Source organism: Schistocerca americana, chromosome 4, assembly GCF_021461395.2.
Source record: "Schistocerca americana isolate TAMUIC-IGC-003095 chromosome 4, iqSchAmer2.1, whole genome shotgun sequence".
NCBI classification, from domain to species: domain Eukaryota; kingdom Metazoa; phylum Arthropoda; class Insecta; order Orthoptera; family Acrididae; genus Schistocerca; species Schistocerca americana.
In genome coordinates, this window is record NC_060122.1 from 562805666 (window position 1) to 562822894 (window position 17229).

Consider the following 17229-nt stretch of genomic DNA (forward strand, 5'->3'; position numbering starts at 1 on the left):
AGATCCTCTGCTGCCTTGACTACTTCATCTCTCAAAGCTGCCCATTCTTCTTCTACTGTATTTCTTTCCCCCATTCCTGTCAATTGTTCCCTTATGCTCTTCCTGAAACTGTGTACAACCTCTGGTTTAGTCAGTTGTCCAGGTCCCATCTCCTTAAATTCCCACCTTTTTGCAGTTTCTTCAATTTTAATCTGCAGTTCATAACCAATAGGTTGTGGTCAGAGTCCACATCTGCCCCTGGAAATGTCTTATAATTTAAAACCTGGTTCCTAAATCTCTGTCTTACCATTATATAATCTATCTGATACCTTTTAGTATCTCTGGGAGTCTTCCATGTATACAACCTTCTTTTATGATTCTTGAACCAAGTGTTATGCTCTGTGCAAAATTCTACCAGACAGTTTCCTCTTTCATTTCTTACCCCCAATCCATATTCACCTACTATGTTTTCTTCTCTCCCTTTTCCTACACTCGAATTCCAGTCAACCATGACTTTTAAATTTTCGTCTCCCTTCACTATCTGAATAATTTCTTTTATCTCATCATACATTTCATCAATTTCTTCATCATCTGCAGAGCTAGATGGCATATAAACTTGTACTACTGTAGTAGGCGTGGACTTCGTGTCTATCTTGGCCACAATAATGCGTTCACTATGCTGTTTGGATGCTATTTAGGATGTAGATGAAGACGAAATGGGAGATAAGATACTGCGTGAAGAGTTTGACAGAGCACTGAAGACAACAACAATGCTGTTTGTAGTAGCTTACCCGCACGCCTATTTTTTTTTTTTTTTTTCATTATTAAACCTACTCCTGCATTACCTCTATTTGATTTTATATTTATAGCCCTGTATTCACCTGACCAAAAGTCTTGTTCCTCCTGCCACCGAATTTCACTAATTCCCACTATATCTAACTTTAACCTATCCATTTCTCTTTTTAAATTTTCTATCCTACCTGCTCGATTAAGGGAGCTGACATTCCACGCTCCGATCCGTAGAACACCAGTTTTCTTTCTCCTGATAACAACGTCCTCTTGAGTAGTCCCCGCCCAGAGATCCTAATGGAGGACTATTTTACCTCCAGAATGTTTAAGCCAAGAGGACGCCATCATCATTTAACCATACGGTAAAGCTGCATGCCCTCGGGAAAAATTACAGCTTTAGTTTCCCCTTGCTTTCAGCCGTTCGCAGTACCAGCACAGCAAGGCCGTTTGGATTAGTGTTACAAGGCCAGATCAGTCAATCATCCGGACTGTTGCCCCTGCAACTACTGAAAAGGCTGCTGCCCCTCTTCAGGGACCACACGTCTGTCTGGTCTCTCAACAGATACCCCTCCGTTGTGGTTGCACCTACGGTACGGCCATCTGTATCGTTGAGGCACGCAAGCCTCCCCACCAACGGCAAGGTCTATAGTTCATGGAGGGGGGGGGGGGAGGATTTTATTATTGTATAAATGTTATGTAAAGAATGTAAAACAAAATTAGAGTAGAAAGTTTACTCATATAATTGTAATTGAACAATGTAACGAAATTATAATTTAATAAAATGTACGAAAACAAAATGACAATCAGACTACAATGTATATTAATAGTGAAAGTAGCATGTCGCCAAAAGAATAGGATAAGTTTATTCTTGTAATTGTATTTTTTTTATGTTTATAGTACATGGAAAGGACGCTATAGAAATTTTGTGTAATGCAACGATATGAAAGATGCTATAAAACAAACGAAACCTGCCTGAAAAGTTTTAAGTATGAGTGTGAGATATGTGGGTAGCGCGTGAAGAACTAAAAACGACAATACTTCATGCAACATGCCTCTGAACAAAAGCTTCACAAACTTGTGCATTGTAGACTATGTGAACACACAACATGGGCACTCTTACTTTGTATTAAACACATGAAAGCGAGCAGGGACAGTAATGGACCTCGAGCTCCACGTGCATGCTTCACAAGCTAAACACTGGGCAGATACTGACTGACAATAATGGGACTACGCGCTTATAACAAGCACTTTATTATTAAGGAAAATTTATGTACGTATGTGTTAAGGGAGCTGACATGCCTATATAAATTGGTAACCATATAGGATAATTCCAATGGCTGAAAAATAAAGGCTATGCCCATACTGGCTAGGGTTATCAACCCATAAAAAGGGAAATAAGCCCAGACACTGTGCACCTCTGTATGACGTCAGTGCACTGTGGGAAGCAGTTGTGAAGAGGCACATTATTATTTTTTTTTTCCTTCCTCTTGTTCTTTTCTTTTTATACATACAAAATAATACGTTATTTTGTACCAGTGATACTATGGGTCACAAACAAAACAAGTAGAGATACGCTCTTTGATTTTTTAATCTCTATACATTCATCTGTCTGTCCCTGTACGTGGTAGTGGGTGGACGTATGACGAGTTCCACCAACTTAATATTGTTAAAAAGTGTGTATTCCAATTGTACATTAACAGGTGTAGTAGAAACTGACCGAGACAGAAAAATTTATTCGTACATTCATGACGACCATACCCGACCAACGACCACACCCGACTGTTCATTATTCTGCGATGCACCAAGAATCTTGCATCAAAAGGGTAAAAGCATCCAAGAATAATTTGCGTGAGCAGAAGACGGGCAATCCGGAACCAGTATTGTCATACCCAGCTCAGTGCACAATGGCGGTAACAAGAAAAAGAAGTGCGTAAATTTAAATGCTGAATATATGTATTGAATATTGAGGGCCTGTTGATGTTAATGCCAGTTAAAGTTCCCTCAGGATCTGTGTACCTTCCAAACTTTTTTTTTTTTTCAATTATTCTTACAAAATTTTCGTTTTAATTATTTAAGCAGCAATTTTTAATCAGTTTCCAATATATATATATATCACATTTTAGTCCCCCTGCCACTATTCAACTTCTTTTCTTTTGGACATGTTAATACAATTATATATTGTAACACTGGTCCCGATCTGGATGCATGCAAATCACGACATGGATGTGAGGAGACAATTGTATGCCTTTCCTTGTTGCTAATGAACTAGGTATCTTGTTTGGGATTTAGATTGGCAAGGGAATTTTGCTTTTATATGAAACTGTGTTGCACTGTTAGCTGTATAACACTTGCTGAGATATCTTTGGTGTATCTTATATATTCAGATGGTGTTTAGTTCCTTCTCACTCACTGGGATAATATGGATGAAATTAATTGTAAAACTGGACACACTTCTGCACAGTGTTACTTGTTCTTTTGCCTATGGTTGACAGTCACTTAGTTGTGGTACAGTTTCACACTAGCAAACTCTGTCCTCATATTCACATTGACTTTTGGTTGTGTTATGTACGATAATGCCAATGTTGGAATTTTCTAAGATGTCTGGTTCTTTATTACTGCAGTGTGTATATGAGAATATGTAAAAGTAAATATAAAATGGTTCAAATGGCTCTGAGCACTATGGGACTTAAGAGCTATGGTCATCAGTCCCCTAGAACTTAGAACTACTTAAACCTAACTAACCCAGTCATCACGAGGCAGAGAAAATCCCTGACCCCGCCGGGAATCGAACCCGGGCACGGGAAGAAAGAATGCTACCGCACGACCCATAAATATCAGAAAACTTTATTCTCAGTTTCTAATTATCTAATTTTGATAGGCTAGTTTATAATTAGGAATTCCATCTTTCTTTTCCTAAGCCTTTACCTGTCACTAAAAAAGTATTGCTTACCTGGATGTGTCCCTTGAGAGCTGTAAAGAGCATTTTCTGTGGTGTTTCCATGGATATTTGTAACATGTAGATACAGTCAGCCCAAACGAATACATATCATCACATTTTCCGTGTGATGTTCGAACTCAATGGAAAATTTAGGGTTGGTTCTTCTTAAAAACTAAATTTTTTTTAAAGTTGAAGTTTATATGCACATCCGATAGAATGGCCTCACATTAGTTAGCAGAATTTTGGCTTAATAATGTGTGTTAACACAAACAGCATGATATGAAGAATAACCAGTATTCCACCAGTGACTGAGTAGTGCTGCTGCATGATAGTAGCAGAGAGACAGTGGGGTGCACTCTGGCACACAAAACAGGACAAGCTGAGCAAGGAAGACATGAGGAACACATGTTTAAATACCTATAAGTATAGCCTCTTGTTGTCTTCAATTGCATTGCTAAGACAGACTGAGAACAAGCCATGGAGCCAATGTATTAATACCACTTCATGCAGTATCACTTCCAAGGTTTTTTTTTTTTTTTCCTTTTTTTTGGAGGGGGGGGGGGGGGCAGCCAGCCCCAGGATCATCTAGGACTTGTCCTATTGGTAAGTAAATTTGTAACCTCTTAACTGGACTACTTGCCCTTTTATTGTGCCACTTACGCCTACTGCCATGCAGCAGCAACATCCAGTAGCAGCTGGAGTACTGGTTATATTCCAAGTAGAGCTGTTCTTGTCCACACATATTAAACTGAATATTACACTAGACAGACTTAGGGTCATTCTACTGAATGGGCATATAAAATTCTGATATAAAAAAATTCTAATATGGAACAAAACGAAGTTCCTCCACTGACATTGGGTGTCACATGAAACACGCAATGAGCAGTATTTGTATGTGATAAATATTCACACCTCACAAAAATTGAACTCTAAAAATCTGCAGAAACAGTGGAAAAATGTGCCTAACTAATGTTAGGACAGACACCTGGTATATTCGTTTTTGCGGAATATGTAGCTTACAGTGATATCAAGACTGGAAAGAATTATCCAGTAAATAATAGCAGTATATGAAATAAGCTCATCCTGAATGGTTGGATGAGAAGGGAGAAGTGTTAGTTCAATGACAATTCAACCAAGAAAAGGTATACAAAAGTGTTAACTAAGAAAAACTGGAACACATTGAGTGGTTGAGTACTAATGCTAAATTATTATGTAGGCTGAACGCCTAGCAAAATGTTGTACATACCCACAGGAGAAAATTTTGCATGGTCTTTGCCAATGCCCTTGACAGCATGTAACTTTAGATCTAGTTCATGTCCTGGCATCATTTTGCTAATGAGAATATCATCATGTATCGGTCCAACATCTTGTGCTGTGTACATGTTTCCTTGGGCTCCAATTGGTAGCCATTTTATATGTTTTGTGTAAACTGGAAAGAAGTATGAAACAAATTTATAATTTTAAAGCAATCCTACAAGAAGTATTCTGATAGAAGTTTCTCAATATTTAATCCCCCAACACTGTGGTAGTCCAATTTCAATTAGACAATCAATTTTATCAGTCTCATAGATAAATGTGAGATTTGTTATCATCCTTTTAGAGTCCTTTTAGCTTGACTTTGTTCAAATTCCAGACTTACATATGGTTCAAAAATGGTTCAAATGGCTCTGAGCACTATGGGACTCAACTGCTGAGGTCATTAGTCCCCCAGAGCTTAGAACTAGTTAAACCTAACTAACCTAAGGACATCACAAACATCCATGCCCGAGGCAGGATTCGAACCTGCGACCGTAGCGGTCTTGCGGTTCCAGACTGCAGCGCCTTTAACTGCACGGCCACTTCGGCCGGCCCAGACTTACATAATCTGTATTACATTTTTCATAAATAAAGTGAAAGATTACAGCTCACTGGTAGAATGATCAACTTCTTCGAAATCCTGATTCAAGAAACAATGATATGTGAATCCACTGCACAACACTTTTTCAATTAAAAAGCAAACATTTCCCATATTGATATGTAATTCCATGGTATCTGTATGATTTGACAATCATAATACGATTAAACTGTAGCAAACATATGACGCACACATTCTGGAAATTGATGTTTACATCTTTTATATTACACCTCCACTCTATGTTAATAACATTAGCACAACAAATACAAAAGTCGTTTTTTTAAAAAACTTCCATTTTGTTGTTACAAATCTTGGTCATGTGATTAGGCACAGCCACTATCCAATGCAAAGTATTACACTTTGCTAGTTCACAGTGTGAGCACAGATAATGTGGGAAATAACTTCACAGGCAGCTGGGCTAATTTGCTGTTAGTGTCATGAATTTTACTGACAATGAGAACGAGAAAGATGCAATAGTGCCAACAGAGAAGGTGCAAGCAAGTGTTGACAGGTGTATGATATGTACGATATCTAAGTCAGTAGTGCCAAGTATGGAAGGAGGAACATAATGCACAGTGGCACTGCATTCAGGTATCTGCCCCCAAAGCAGGAGAAGCAAATGTGATATTTGCAAAATCTTCACAGCTTCTGTCACAGAGAACAGGCTCCCAAGTTACCAAAGATACTCGGGGGGAGGGGATGAAACCACCCTTACCCACTTACAGTATTTGATTTTAAAGGGTGCAAGAATAAACAAGTCACCATGTTTGGATGAGAGATCATACAAAAACACAGTACTGTTGCATGGTGTGCGAGTGATTCATATGTTATAATTACTTGCTTGAGGCTCCAATGGCGACTTCACTGACATATGAGAGATCATACAAAAATGGCACAATACATTAGGTCTTTGACGGAAAAATGAAGCATCAGAATTATAGTGGCCAGTAGTTTATTTAGATAAATTGTGGATTCAAGCACATTAAACTGTGAATAAATGTTGGCAAAGTGACAGTGTGGAAAGAGTATTGTCAAATGACAGTATCAGCCAACATTTCACTGTTCTGAATGTAGGCCGTGATAAGCGACTATAACAGGCTAACTTTGGATGATCATACATAAATGGACAGTAAAAATTAAAAACAAAACTTTTGCATTAATTAATGAGCACTAACCTTTCCCTGTTTATTCCACTGATAAAACTATTGCATAAAAATGACTCTCCTTCTAGTGCCATCATATCATCTAGGGATAAATTCTATACAACTGTTCTGGAATATTAAAAAAAATTACATCTGTAGTCGCAGAGCAGCAAGCGCCTTGCTCTCTAACCCGGAGAAAGAGAATGAGAGAGAGAGAGAGAGAGAGAGAGAGAGAGAGAGAGAGAGAGAGAGAGACTTTTTTGCCAATTAACAAATGCTGTGTAACGTTCACTTGGTGCAAACTTTTCGACATAATGCCACTTTGGCAACTTGCACATCAATTTTGCTGCTCTTAATTTGGTCTCGCAAGGCTGAGTAGACCTCCTTCCATATCTTCCCACCAGGGAAAAATTTTATGTGGTTACTGGTAATCAAACCCAGGCCCTCGGTGTCACTAGCCAAAAACTCTAGCTCTTGACCTTGCAGTCAGCCTGCTTTTGCAGCTGTGAAAGTAGGAAAGACACATATCATGCCAAGGAACAATGTGATAACTACTGGAAGAGAAACACACTGATGAATGAGGAAACTGCAAACACCAAAAACCAATTGGCACTTATTTGAACATGGACAACATTTTAATTTGCAGCTGAAACAACAGAGAACAAATCCATAGACGAACTGAGGAAGATAGCAAAATCGTCATGAAAGGTGGTTTTACAGATACTGCCAGCAAAATTCCCTGAGCAGCCAAGGCATGATACACTGTATGTCCTGTTTGTTCATTTCATTCAGTGGTGCATACAGACACGTAGCGTTTCAGAGCATCCCACTTGTAACAAGACTGGAGTATATGCAATTACTACCTCATATGCCTCCTTCTTAGACACACGGTAAATGCAACGGTGCTGCCATCCTGACCAAATATTCAGTTCACTTTTCCAGGTAACAGATGGTGGCTAACTGCATCTTCTTTGATGATTAGGTATTTATCCCAAGGTGACATTCTTATTGTGTTAATATTTAATTATACATTAAAATACGCAAACACACTATGATACAAATGAAACTGAATAAAATTTTCTTTGAGAAGGATTTTTCATTCGCCACCACAAGAATATACTAAAAAAAAAAAAAAACAAGGGTGTATTTTTTCTAATAAAATCTATACATGCACATTTTCTCCTTATATTCCTATGGCAACTACCTTTTCTTTGTAACTGATGAATATTAAATTTAGAAACGCATAACTCTGTTCGGAATGTGTGAGTTTCAGAGCATGTTTCAACGCTCAGAACTGTCCCCCATACGTATGTACAATTTCCATAAGGAGCATGTATAACTGGAATTATTCCATTTGATGTTACATGCTAATGCTGCACAATTATTAAATAATGCACCGCACATTATTGCCAAACCTCACAAGAAGTAGCTCCCACATCTTTTGACACGTGTATCTAGACATTAGGAGGAAAGCCTTTTAGAACTGAATATAAGACAAAGCTTTTAGTGGACCACTGACTAGACACTCAGGTAAAAATTTCATGATTATGTTTATAGTAGTGGCCTACCTTGGCTTCAGATGGGAGGCACTAAGTATCAATCGCCAGATGACCTGTTTATAACATCTAGTGACATATACAAATCTTTCTCACGAATCAGTCTAGTAGTGAAAACCATATCAAAATCTCTAATGTAGTTCCTGAGATTATACGTATTTCAGACAGAGAAATGTGGCAGGGGACTTCAATTTATAATATGCATAGATTATGGTACATCTTCCTTTATGAAGGACTATAAAGGCAAATAATATCGAAGTTCACTTCTTCTGTCTGTTTAAACAATGAGAACTTTTTTTTACACTTTCATTTTTGTCAGCCTTATTTTACAGTTATACACAATCAGCCAGAACTAGTGTGCCATAACTGTGTCTGAAGAACTTGCTGAAGACATATCAAAGAAGTTTTGTTATAATATTTTCCAACAGAATGACATTGTAATACAAATTAAAAGTTTTTTTTTTCTTTTTTTTTTTTGGTCTATCAAATAAACACGAAGTTAACTTACCACTTCCATTTATTTTCTTGTCACGGACAGGTGCAGAGGCATCCACAGATGGATCAAGAGTACATTTAACTTTCAGTTCGAATTCCAAGGTGTCCTGTTCTGTTCCATCTTCATCATCTGCAAGTTATTTATCAAATTTATGAAGGAAGATAAATTCAAAATAATGACTGTCAAGATTATGTCTCCTAATGTCCAAAATTTATTTCATCATGATTTACATACTAGATGGTGCTTCCTTTTCTTGTACAAATTAATCCCAGTATGTTTTCAGTGCATGTTATTTCCCTCCAGCATATTTTAAGTTGCAGACAATAATAACTTACTTTACGGCATCATCATATTTGCAGATGACACCATGATTCTACTAAAAGGAGACAATGATGAACAGTTACAGCAGATAGTAAACACGGTCACGAAACAACTTAGCAGCTGGGCACAGAGTAATCAGCTTGTAATAAACAGTAAGAAAACCGTTGCTCTAAAATTCCACAATGTTCCTAACAAGGACATGTTTATTTGGTAACAGTACTGAAACCAAATTCTTAGGACTTTGGCTGCAGAGTAACATCAGATGGAATAAGCATATTGAATATCTCAATACAGAACTGAGCAAAACATGTTATCTTCTTTGTTCATTAAAATCATGCTGTAGTGAGAAAACAGTATTGAATGCATATCATGCGTACTTTCATTCTCGTCTTAGAAATGGGGTCACCTTCTGGGGAAACTCTAAAACAGCTAATAGCACTTTTAAACTACAAAAAAGGGCCATTAGAATCTTGTTTGGGTGCAAGCCTAGAGACTCCTGTAAACCCTTGTTTAAGAAATCTGGTATTCCCCCATTACCGTGTGTATACATTATGGAAACCCTTTTGTTCTTTAAATTAAATGTAATAGGCAAGGACCGGAGACTACAAAAAAACTGTGATATACATGAGCACTTCACCAGACAAAACAGAAACTTACATATGACTCAAATCAGCACAGCACTGTGCCAAAAAGATACTTCTCACATGGGAGTTAAGCTTTATAACAAACTTCCTGAAAACATAAAAGCTATCACTGAGGTCAATACATTTGGAAAATCTCTAAAGTCATATTTACAGCATCACTGCTTTTACTCCATTGAAGAATATTTAAATTTATGAAATGTGTTATATAAATACTTACGTGTAAAGTGTATTATTGTAAGCTTAAATATGTATGCCTTGAAATTACTTTCAACCTGTATATTTATAACTTGACTTGTCCAATGTCTTATGCATAAGCTGTATGTAGACAACAGGACCAATAAAATACAATCTACAATCACTAAATAATTACTAAGGCTATCACTAAACTCAAGACAGCAAAAATCAAAAGCAGTAAAGTATTTCATGGTAGACTTATTAGCAGCCACACTTGAGAATTCAAGTATGATTAATGGCTTAAAAAACATTAACAGACACACTTCATTCCATACAATTGTACAACAATCTGAGTTGAGGACACAATTACAAACAGCAATAATAATGTTCTTTGCATAAATATGTCATCATTATTCTGCCTTAGTGTTGCACAATGTAACAGCCACAACATCATCTGTATTACTAAGTGATTACCACAGAACTCAGAGCCAGTAGCCTATCCAACTGCTTCCAAGAGTAACAAAATTTGATTTTCAGTATTTGGTATAATTATGCCTACTCACTAAGAGGTTTAATCTTATGTTAAAAGTTTTACATGATAAGTCAGATATTACAATTAGAAATTGTGAGGCAATGTAACTGAAGTGCAGAATTACCTGGATTTTATTCACGCAGTATTTGAGAATAAAAGCACTTAGCACATAATTTCAAACCTTTGTGAAACTTCCTCTCAGTAACCCCCCCCCCCCCCATACACACAAAATGATGAAAGGAAAAAACTGTATCGCTTACTACATTTTCACTGTTCATGCAGTAAAACTTCAGCACGAGACATGAATTTCTAATTTATTACTTAAAAACACACACTGTAGGCAGTATCTACATATATCATTGAATGTACAGCAGCTGCAAAATTACACTGATGAGCCAAAAAATCAGGACCACCTGTTTCATAGCTTGTTTGCCAATCTTTGGAATTAAATACATCAATGATTCTGCATATCAGGGATACCACAGCATGTTGGTAAGTTTGTGGAGGTATGTGGCATTATATGTCTACACAGAAGTCATGTAATTCACATAAATAACAGGCCACTGATTTGTGTGCACAGTGATGGTGCCCGATAGCTACCCAATTGGGTTTCATAAGATTCATATTAGGCGACTCTGGTCGCCGAAACATCAGCATGCATTCACTAAAATGCTCCTCAACCCACTGCAGCAGATTTCTGGCTCTGGGACATGGGCAGTTTCACTGTTGAAAGATGACAATGCTGTTGGGGAAGACATCTAACATGAAAGGATGCAGGTGGTTTGCAGCTGACAGCATGTCTTCGATTACTACCACACGTCCCATGCAAGCAGAGGAGAAATTCTCCCACAGCAAAATACTGATCCCACCAGCTGTGTCTGTGGCGCACTGCACGTTTTGAGCTGCCATTCACCATGATGACGGCACTAGTGGAGATGACCATCAGCCTAGTGTAGCAAAAATGTGACTGAGCTGAAGAGCCGATATGTTTCCATTGATTGACAGTCAAATCTTGATGTTCCCAGGCCCTCTGCAATCATAATTGATGATGTCATTGGGCCAATATGTGAACATGTAGGTGTGGTCTGATGTGGAGCTCCATGTTCAATGATGTACGATTAGCTGTGTGCTCTGAAACACTTGTGCGTGCACCAGCATTGTACTCTTTCGGCAGAGATGCCAAACATCATCATCTATACTACTTTACAGAGAAAACAAGCCTCCGAATTCCACATTCTGTGAAGAGTCGTGGATGTACAACCATTTAGCACCTAGTGGTAGTTTCACTGTCCTCCTATCCCTTTCCATAGATGCTCACAATAGGAGCACATGAACATTCGACCAGCTTCGCCATTTTCGAGATACTCGTTCACAGGTTCTGCACAATAATAATCTGCCCTTTGTCAAAGCCTCTTATCTCAATGGATTGCCCCATTTGTGGCCAATATCTTTGCTAGAGTAATCCTCCGTCTGTGTCTGCTCGGCTTACATACTTTTGTTACTGCATCACATACCAGCCACCAACCAGACGGCATCCAATGTCGCAGTGGGCAATGGTCATAATGTTTTGGCTTATTGTGTATATCACTGTATGACACTCGGTTCAGGAGATATGATGTCATTAACAGTTAAATGCATGAAGAACTTGCTTTTGCTTACAATGGAGTGCAAATTACCAGACTATGTTCATCCAGTGTTTCATAATTAGACCACTGACTGACTTCGAACAAACTTTAGGAATAATTTCAAACCTTTTCTAAACTTTTTCTTGCTTACATGCTTAATGTCATACATTTAGCACATTACCTCATTTGTAAAGTAATCAGACTTCAGAAGCTGTTTTATACACAGAAGTTCGATTCTTTAAAGAATCAAGGGTTTACTGGTAATTTGGCAATAGAGCACTCCAAGGGTACATACCGTTCTCAATACGTGTAAGAACCACATTACTTTTTAAAAATTTTATCACATCCATCCCAACTATGATGTTTAGACAACATCATCCTTGGGTCAACCATACTGACATATTTCACATGCATAATGGCAACTAACAGAATAAGATTCCTAGTCATCAATATATAAGGAGGTTTCCATGAATGCAAATAGAAAGAGTTTTCTCAGTGAGGGACCATACTTTTCTTCAATGAGTTTTAGTGAGTGTATCTGTGTGCATTTGCAGAGAGAGAGAGAGAGAGAGAGAGAGAGAGAGAGAGAGAGAGAGAGAGAGAGACTATTCAAAGTTAATAATGTTTTAAAATTGTTTTGGAGTTGCAGTACAGCTTACCTGTAATAAGTACACTATGGCAGACTAAATTTAATGTTTTGTAACAGCAAATACTATAACCACCATTAGAAAGCATGAGGTAGACAATCATATTTTAGCTATGTCATACAGAGATGGTGTATAAAATCATTAAGGCCTGTGATTTATCTTTTTGCATGATGTATCTTATTTAAAATGGCTGAAAGCAAGGGGAAAATATAACTAGTACTTTTTTTTCCAAGAGGTCTCAGCTCTGCTGTAAGGTTTAATGATGATGGCACACTATTGGGTAAAATATTCTGGAAGTAAACTAGTTCTCTATTTGGATCTCTGGATTGGGACTACTCAGGAGGATGTTGTCATCATAAAAACCAAAACTGGTGTTCTACAGGTTGAATTGTGGAATGTTAGATCCCTTAATTGGGCAGATGGGTTAGACAATTAGAAAAAAAGGAATAGATAGGTTGAAGTTTGATAGAATGGGGACTGGTGAAGTGTGGTGGCAGGAAGTACAGTACTTCTGCTCAGGTCATCAACACAAAAATTGGACAGGAACAATGCAGGAGTAGGCCCAACAATGATAAGAAAATAGGAATGCACATAAGCTGCTATGAACAGCATAGTGGCTGCATTACTGTGGCCAAGATAGACAGAATGCCAAAACCCATCACAGTACTACAAGTTTAAAAGTCTCCTGGCTCCAAGGATGAAGAAGACATTGGAAGATTGCAATGACATAGTAAGGATAGTTCTGGCAGAACGTAAACTATCCCATCAACCACGAGAATCAGCTGCAAAGGAGTGGCCTCCTTATCACCCAATATCATCCTGAATTGAAGCAACTGAACTATACCCATTGCCAAAACATTGATTAATGTCATCATAGACAGAAATAAGGGACATCCTAACCACAATCTTTCGACCCTTCCTAAAGTGGTATTCCATCACCCTCCCAACTTACAAAGTATCCTAGTCCATTTCTATGCCAAGCCCACTATCATTTCCCTGTGAAAGATCCAGGGGGCAAGACCTGCCTGATTCATCCACATAGCACATCTTACTCCAGTCCTGTCATGGGCTTATCCTATCCCATGAGGCAGGGCCATCTGCGAAAACAGCCTTGTCATATTAGCTCTGTTGTCAAGTTCCACACAACATTTTATGTGGGCATAAGCACCTAAAAGCTATCCACCAGTAGGAAAGTCCACCGTGAAACTGTAGCGAGGAACAGTGTTAACCACCCATTGGAACAACACACTGCTGAGCATATTGTGCTCAAGTTGAATGGCTGCTGTACAACCCATGTCATCTGGATCCTTCCCCTCAGCACCAGCTTTTCTGAACAATATAGATGGTAGTTATCCTTGGAAATCATTGTTTGCTCCTGTAATCCTCCTAGCCCGTCTCTGCTCACCCACTGCCCCCACAATCTCAATCCAACAGTCTCCTCCTCCTCTGTCCAGTCACCCCCTTCCAATCCACAATTCCACTTCATTTTCATTGCATACTGCACCTCATTGGCTCCAGTGGCTGTGTGTTGCATGCATAGCCCATGTACTTGCCACCACCCTCTCTCCCCATCCCCCCTTCCTAGTCCGCACACCTGCTGTCTCCTACTGATTTGCTAGCTACCTGTCCGCAATCCCTCCTCTGGCTTCCTGCCTCTTTCTCCTTCTGCCCATCCCACCCCACCTGACATAACCCCCACCCCAGTTCACCTGTTGAAATGCAATCCCAGCACTGTATGTCAAGCTGGCAATGAGTGTGCATGTGCATGTGGGTGGGTGGGGGTGTCTTTGTACTTAGTTTGCCAAAGGGTTACTTCCAAAAAATAGCAAAATTTTCGGCTTTTGTGTGTGCCTCTTGATGACTCAATATTTCTGCTATTCAGCGAGTGGTATCCTTTACTCATAAATTATTTACCAACACCAATTCATTAGATTTACTTGTGTAGACACTGCATACACCATCAAAAGACATTTGTATCAAAAATATAACCTTTAAGGAGACCACAGAATTCTTCAGTTAACTAAAAAGTAATAGCTCAGATGGCTACAAAGAAGTGTGTAATATAATAGTAAAATCTTATGCTGACTTGATAGAATTCCTCTTAAGCTATCTTTGTAATCAATGACTTGGGGCATATATCCCGACAGACTTAAATAAGCTGTAACTACAACCACTTACAAAACTGAAGATAAGCAAACCACCTCCAACTGAAGGCCTATATTACTCTTTCCCCTCTTTTCAAAAGTGTCCAAGAAAGTGGCCTGTGATAGAATATTGACTTATTTAACTCAGTAGAACTTGTTAGCTGCTTTCAGTGTGGCTAATACAAGGCACATAGTAGAAAGCAATACCAGACCTGACAAATGAAGAGCTAGCAGAGCTAAAAAAGAAAAATCATCCTGCTGGTATATTCTGCCCCCTTGCCAAACCCTTTGCTGTGATCACTAAATTCGACTCAGTAAACTAAAATGTTGTGACATTAATGGTGTTCCTTTAGCATGATGAAATTTCAGCTTCATAACAGAAAGCAGAGGGTCTCATTAACACATGGTTATCTCGGGTGTGGAAATAACGTCAGAATTGAGGAACATACATGTGAACTAACACAGGGTTTGGAACTGGGTCCACTGTTGTTACTAAAATACACTCTGTAGGGCAGGTCAAAAACGGTTTTGTTGTCTGATGATACAAGCACACTAATTAAGAGTCTGAACTCAACCTCAATGGACACAGCTTATATGATGACAGAAGAAATCTACAAATTTTTCACACCTAAAAATTTAAGTCATAGTTTCACAGAGAGTCATAAATAATAATGACCTGCCAGCACAAGAAATATAAAGTAATGGTTATACACTAAATGAAACAAACAGTGTAAGATTCCTTGCTGTATGGCAAAATAATTAGTTAAAATGGAGTTGACACATGGTTGAACTAATCAAGAATGAAGTTGATTGTGTCATGTCTTTAAAAACATCTCTCCTTAGCCTTAAGACAGGAGTGTTGGTTTATTTAGCAAATTTTCAATCCATGTCATGTTATGGAATTACTTTCTGAGGTGAGGCAATGCATCTAAAGTAAATAAAGTGCTCATTCAGCAGAAGCTAGCAGTAAGAATATTGTTTATAGTAGAGACAGTACAGCTGGCAAAAGCTTTTTAAAGTTCTTTGGATTCTTACACTCATATTCCAATATATTCACTCCTTAATGGTCTTTGTTGTCGACAGTAAAAATCAGTCTCGACTGAACTGTGGTTTGCACAATTACAATACATGACACAAAAATAAATTACATGTGGTATTTGTTTCCTTTTTAGGGTTCAGAGTGAAGTTATGTACTCAGGTCCAGAGGTATTCGACAAGCTCCAATCTAACACAAAGCAAGAAGTTGTGAATCTGTACCAATTCAAAAGATAATTATAAAATACCTCATTAGCAAATCCTCCAATAAATTATCTCAAAATCTATGGTCTGGGACTGAAAAGTTATGTTAGCAACATGGCAAGTAGTAGTGTTTGTTATAAAGTCGCGTGATAAATGTAATGTACTGTAAATAGTATTCAGTATTTGTAGATGTAAGAAAATATTTTATTTGAAAAATGTCATTGTAATAAAGCTACAAACAGCAGACAAACAGTAGCTCTGAAGTAAAACTGAGGAGGCATCAGCTTTTTTAAAAATACCAGTTTTCTTACTACTCTACTCAGTTAAACTTAGACAGTGTGAATAGCATTAAGCTGTATAATGATAGTTTATTGTTAATACAGTATATAAAATGTCTCCATGACATCCTTGTTTTATGTTAATGTATACCTTGGCTCACTCCATGTCACTGAAGGTTCCCCTTCTTGACGGGATCTACTGAAAATTATTAATTAACTCATGGAGAAAGAAACTGTAACACTCTATCTCATCATCTAAAACATCAGGGCAACAATGTTTGCTCTAGTAATGTACTTAACAAGTATTGTTAGCCCATTCATTGACAAATGCCACCACTTCATACAGAATTAAGCATTTCTTGTCAAGCACTTTCAGAACCTACATCTAGGTCAAAGCAGCTCACATCATAGACTGTGATATCTGACTCACACACACACACACACACACACACACACACACACACACACACACACACACACACTCTGCTCTATTGTTCCGCTCTATTGTATAACACTGAACCTGGATCCATCAAAGGAGGTTCAGTGTTGATCTAAGATAGCAAGAAACATGCTTGGGAACACCGCAGAAATTGGCTATCAACCGATTATCCCACTTCGAATGCAGACATTAACCGTACATTGTAGATACACAGTACTTATTATCAAAAGTGTTGTGTTATGAGGATGGAGGAAGTAAACAGAAAAAGGACCAATCTTTGAACTTCTCCGGGTACAAAACAGATTTTTTGCTTGAAATTGTGTTCAGACAATATAATGACACTATGGAATGCAAGAAAACTGATAAAGTTACTATGACCAACAAGGAAAAGG

The 17229-nt window shown here is 38.1% G+C and overlaps 1 protein-coding gene across 1 annotated transcript in view; it reads right to left on the reverse strand.

Moving 5' to 3' along the window:
- LOC124613936 (DNA-directed RNA polymerases I and III subunit RPAC1) overlaps positions 1 to 17229 on the reverse strand; it is a 218032-nt gene that overhangs the window by 43218 nt on the left and 157585 nt on the right. The window contains exons 5-6 of the mRNA XM_047142689.1: positions 8807 to 8923; positions 4953 to 5135 (exon numbers count right to left, since the gene is read on the reverse strand). Of these exons, the coding sequence (XP_046998645.1) occupies positions 4953 to 5135; positions 8807 to 8923 (300 nt within the window). The remainder of the gene's footprint in view (positions 1 to 4952; positions 5136 to 8806; positions 8924 to 17229) is intronic.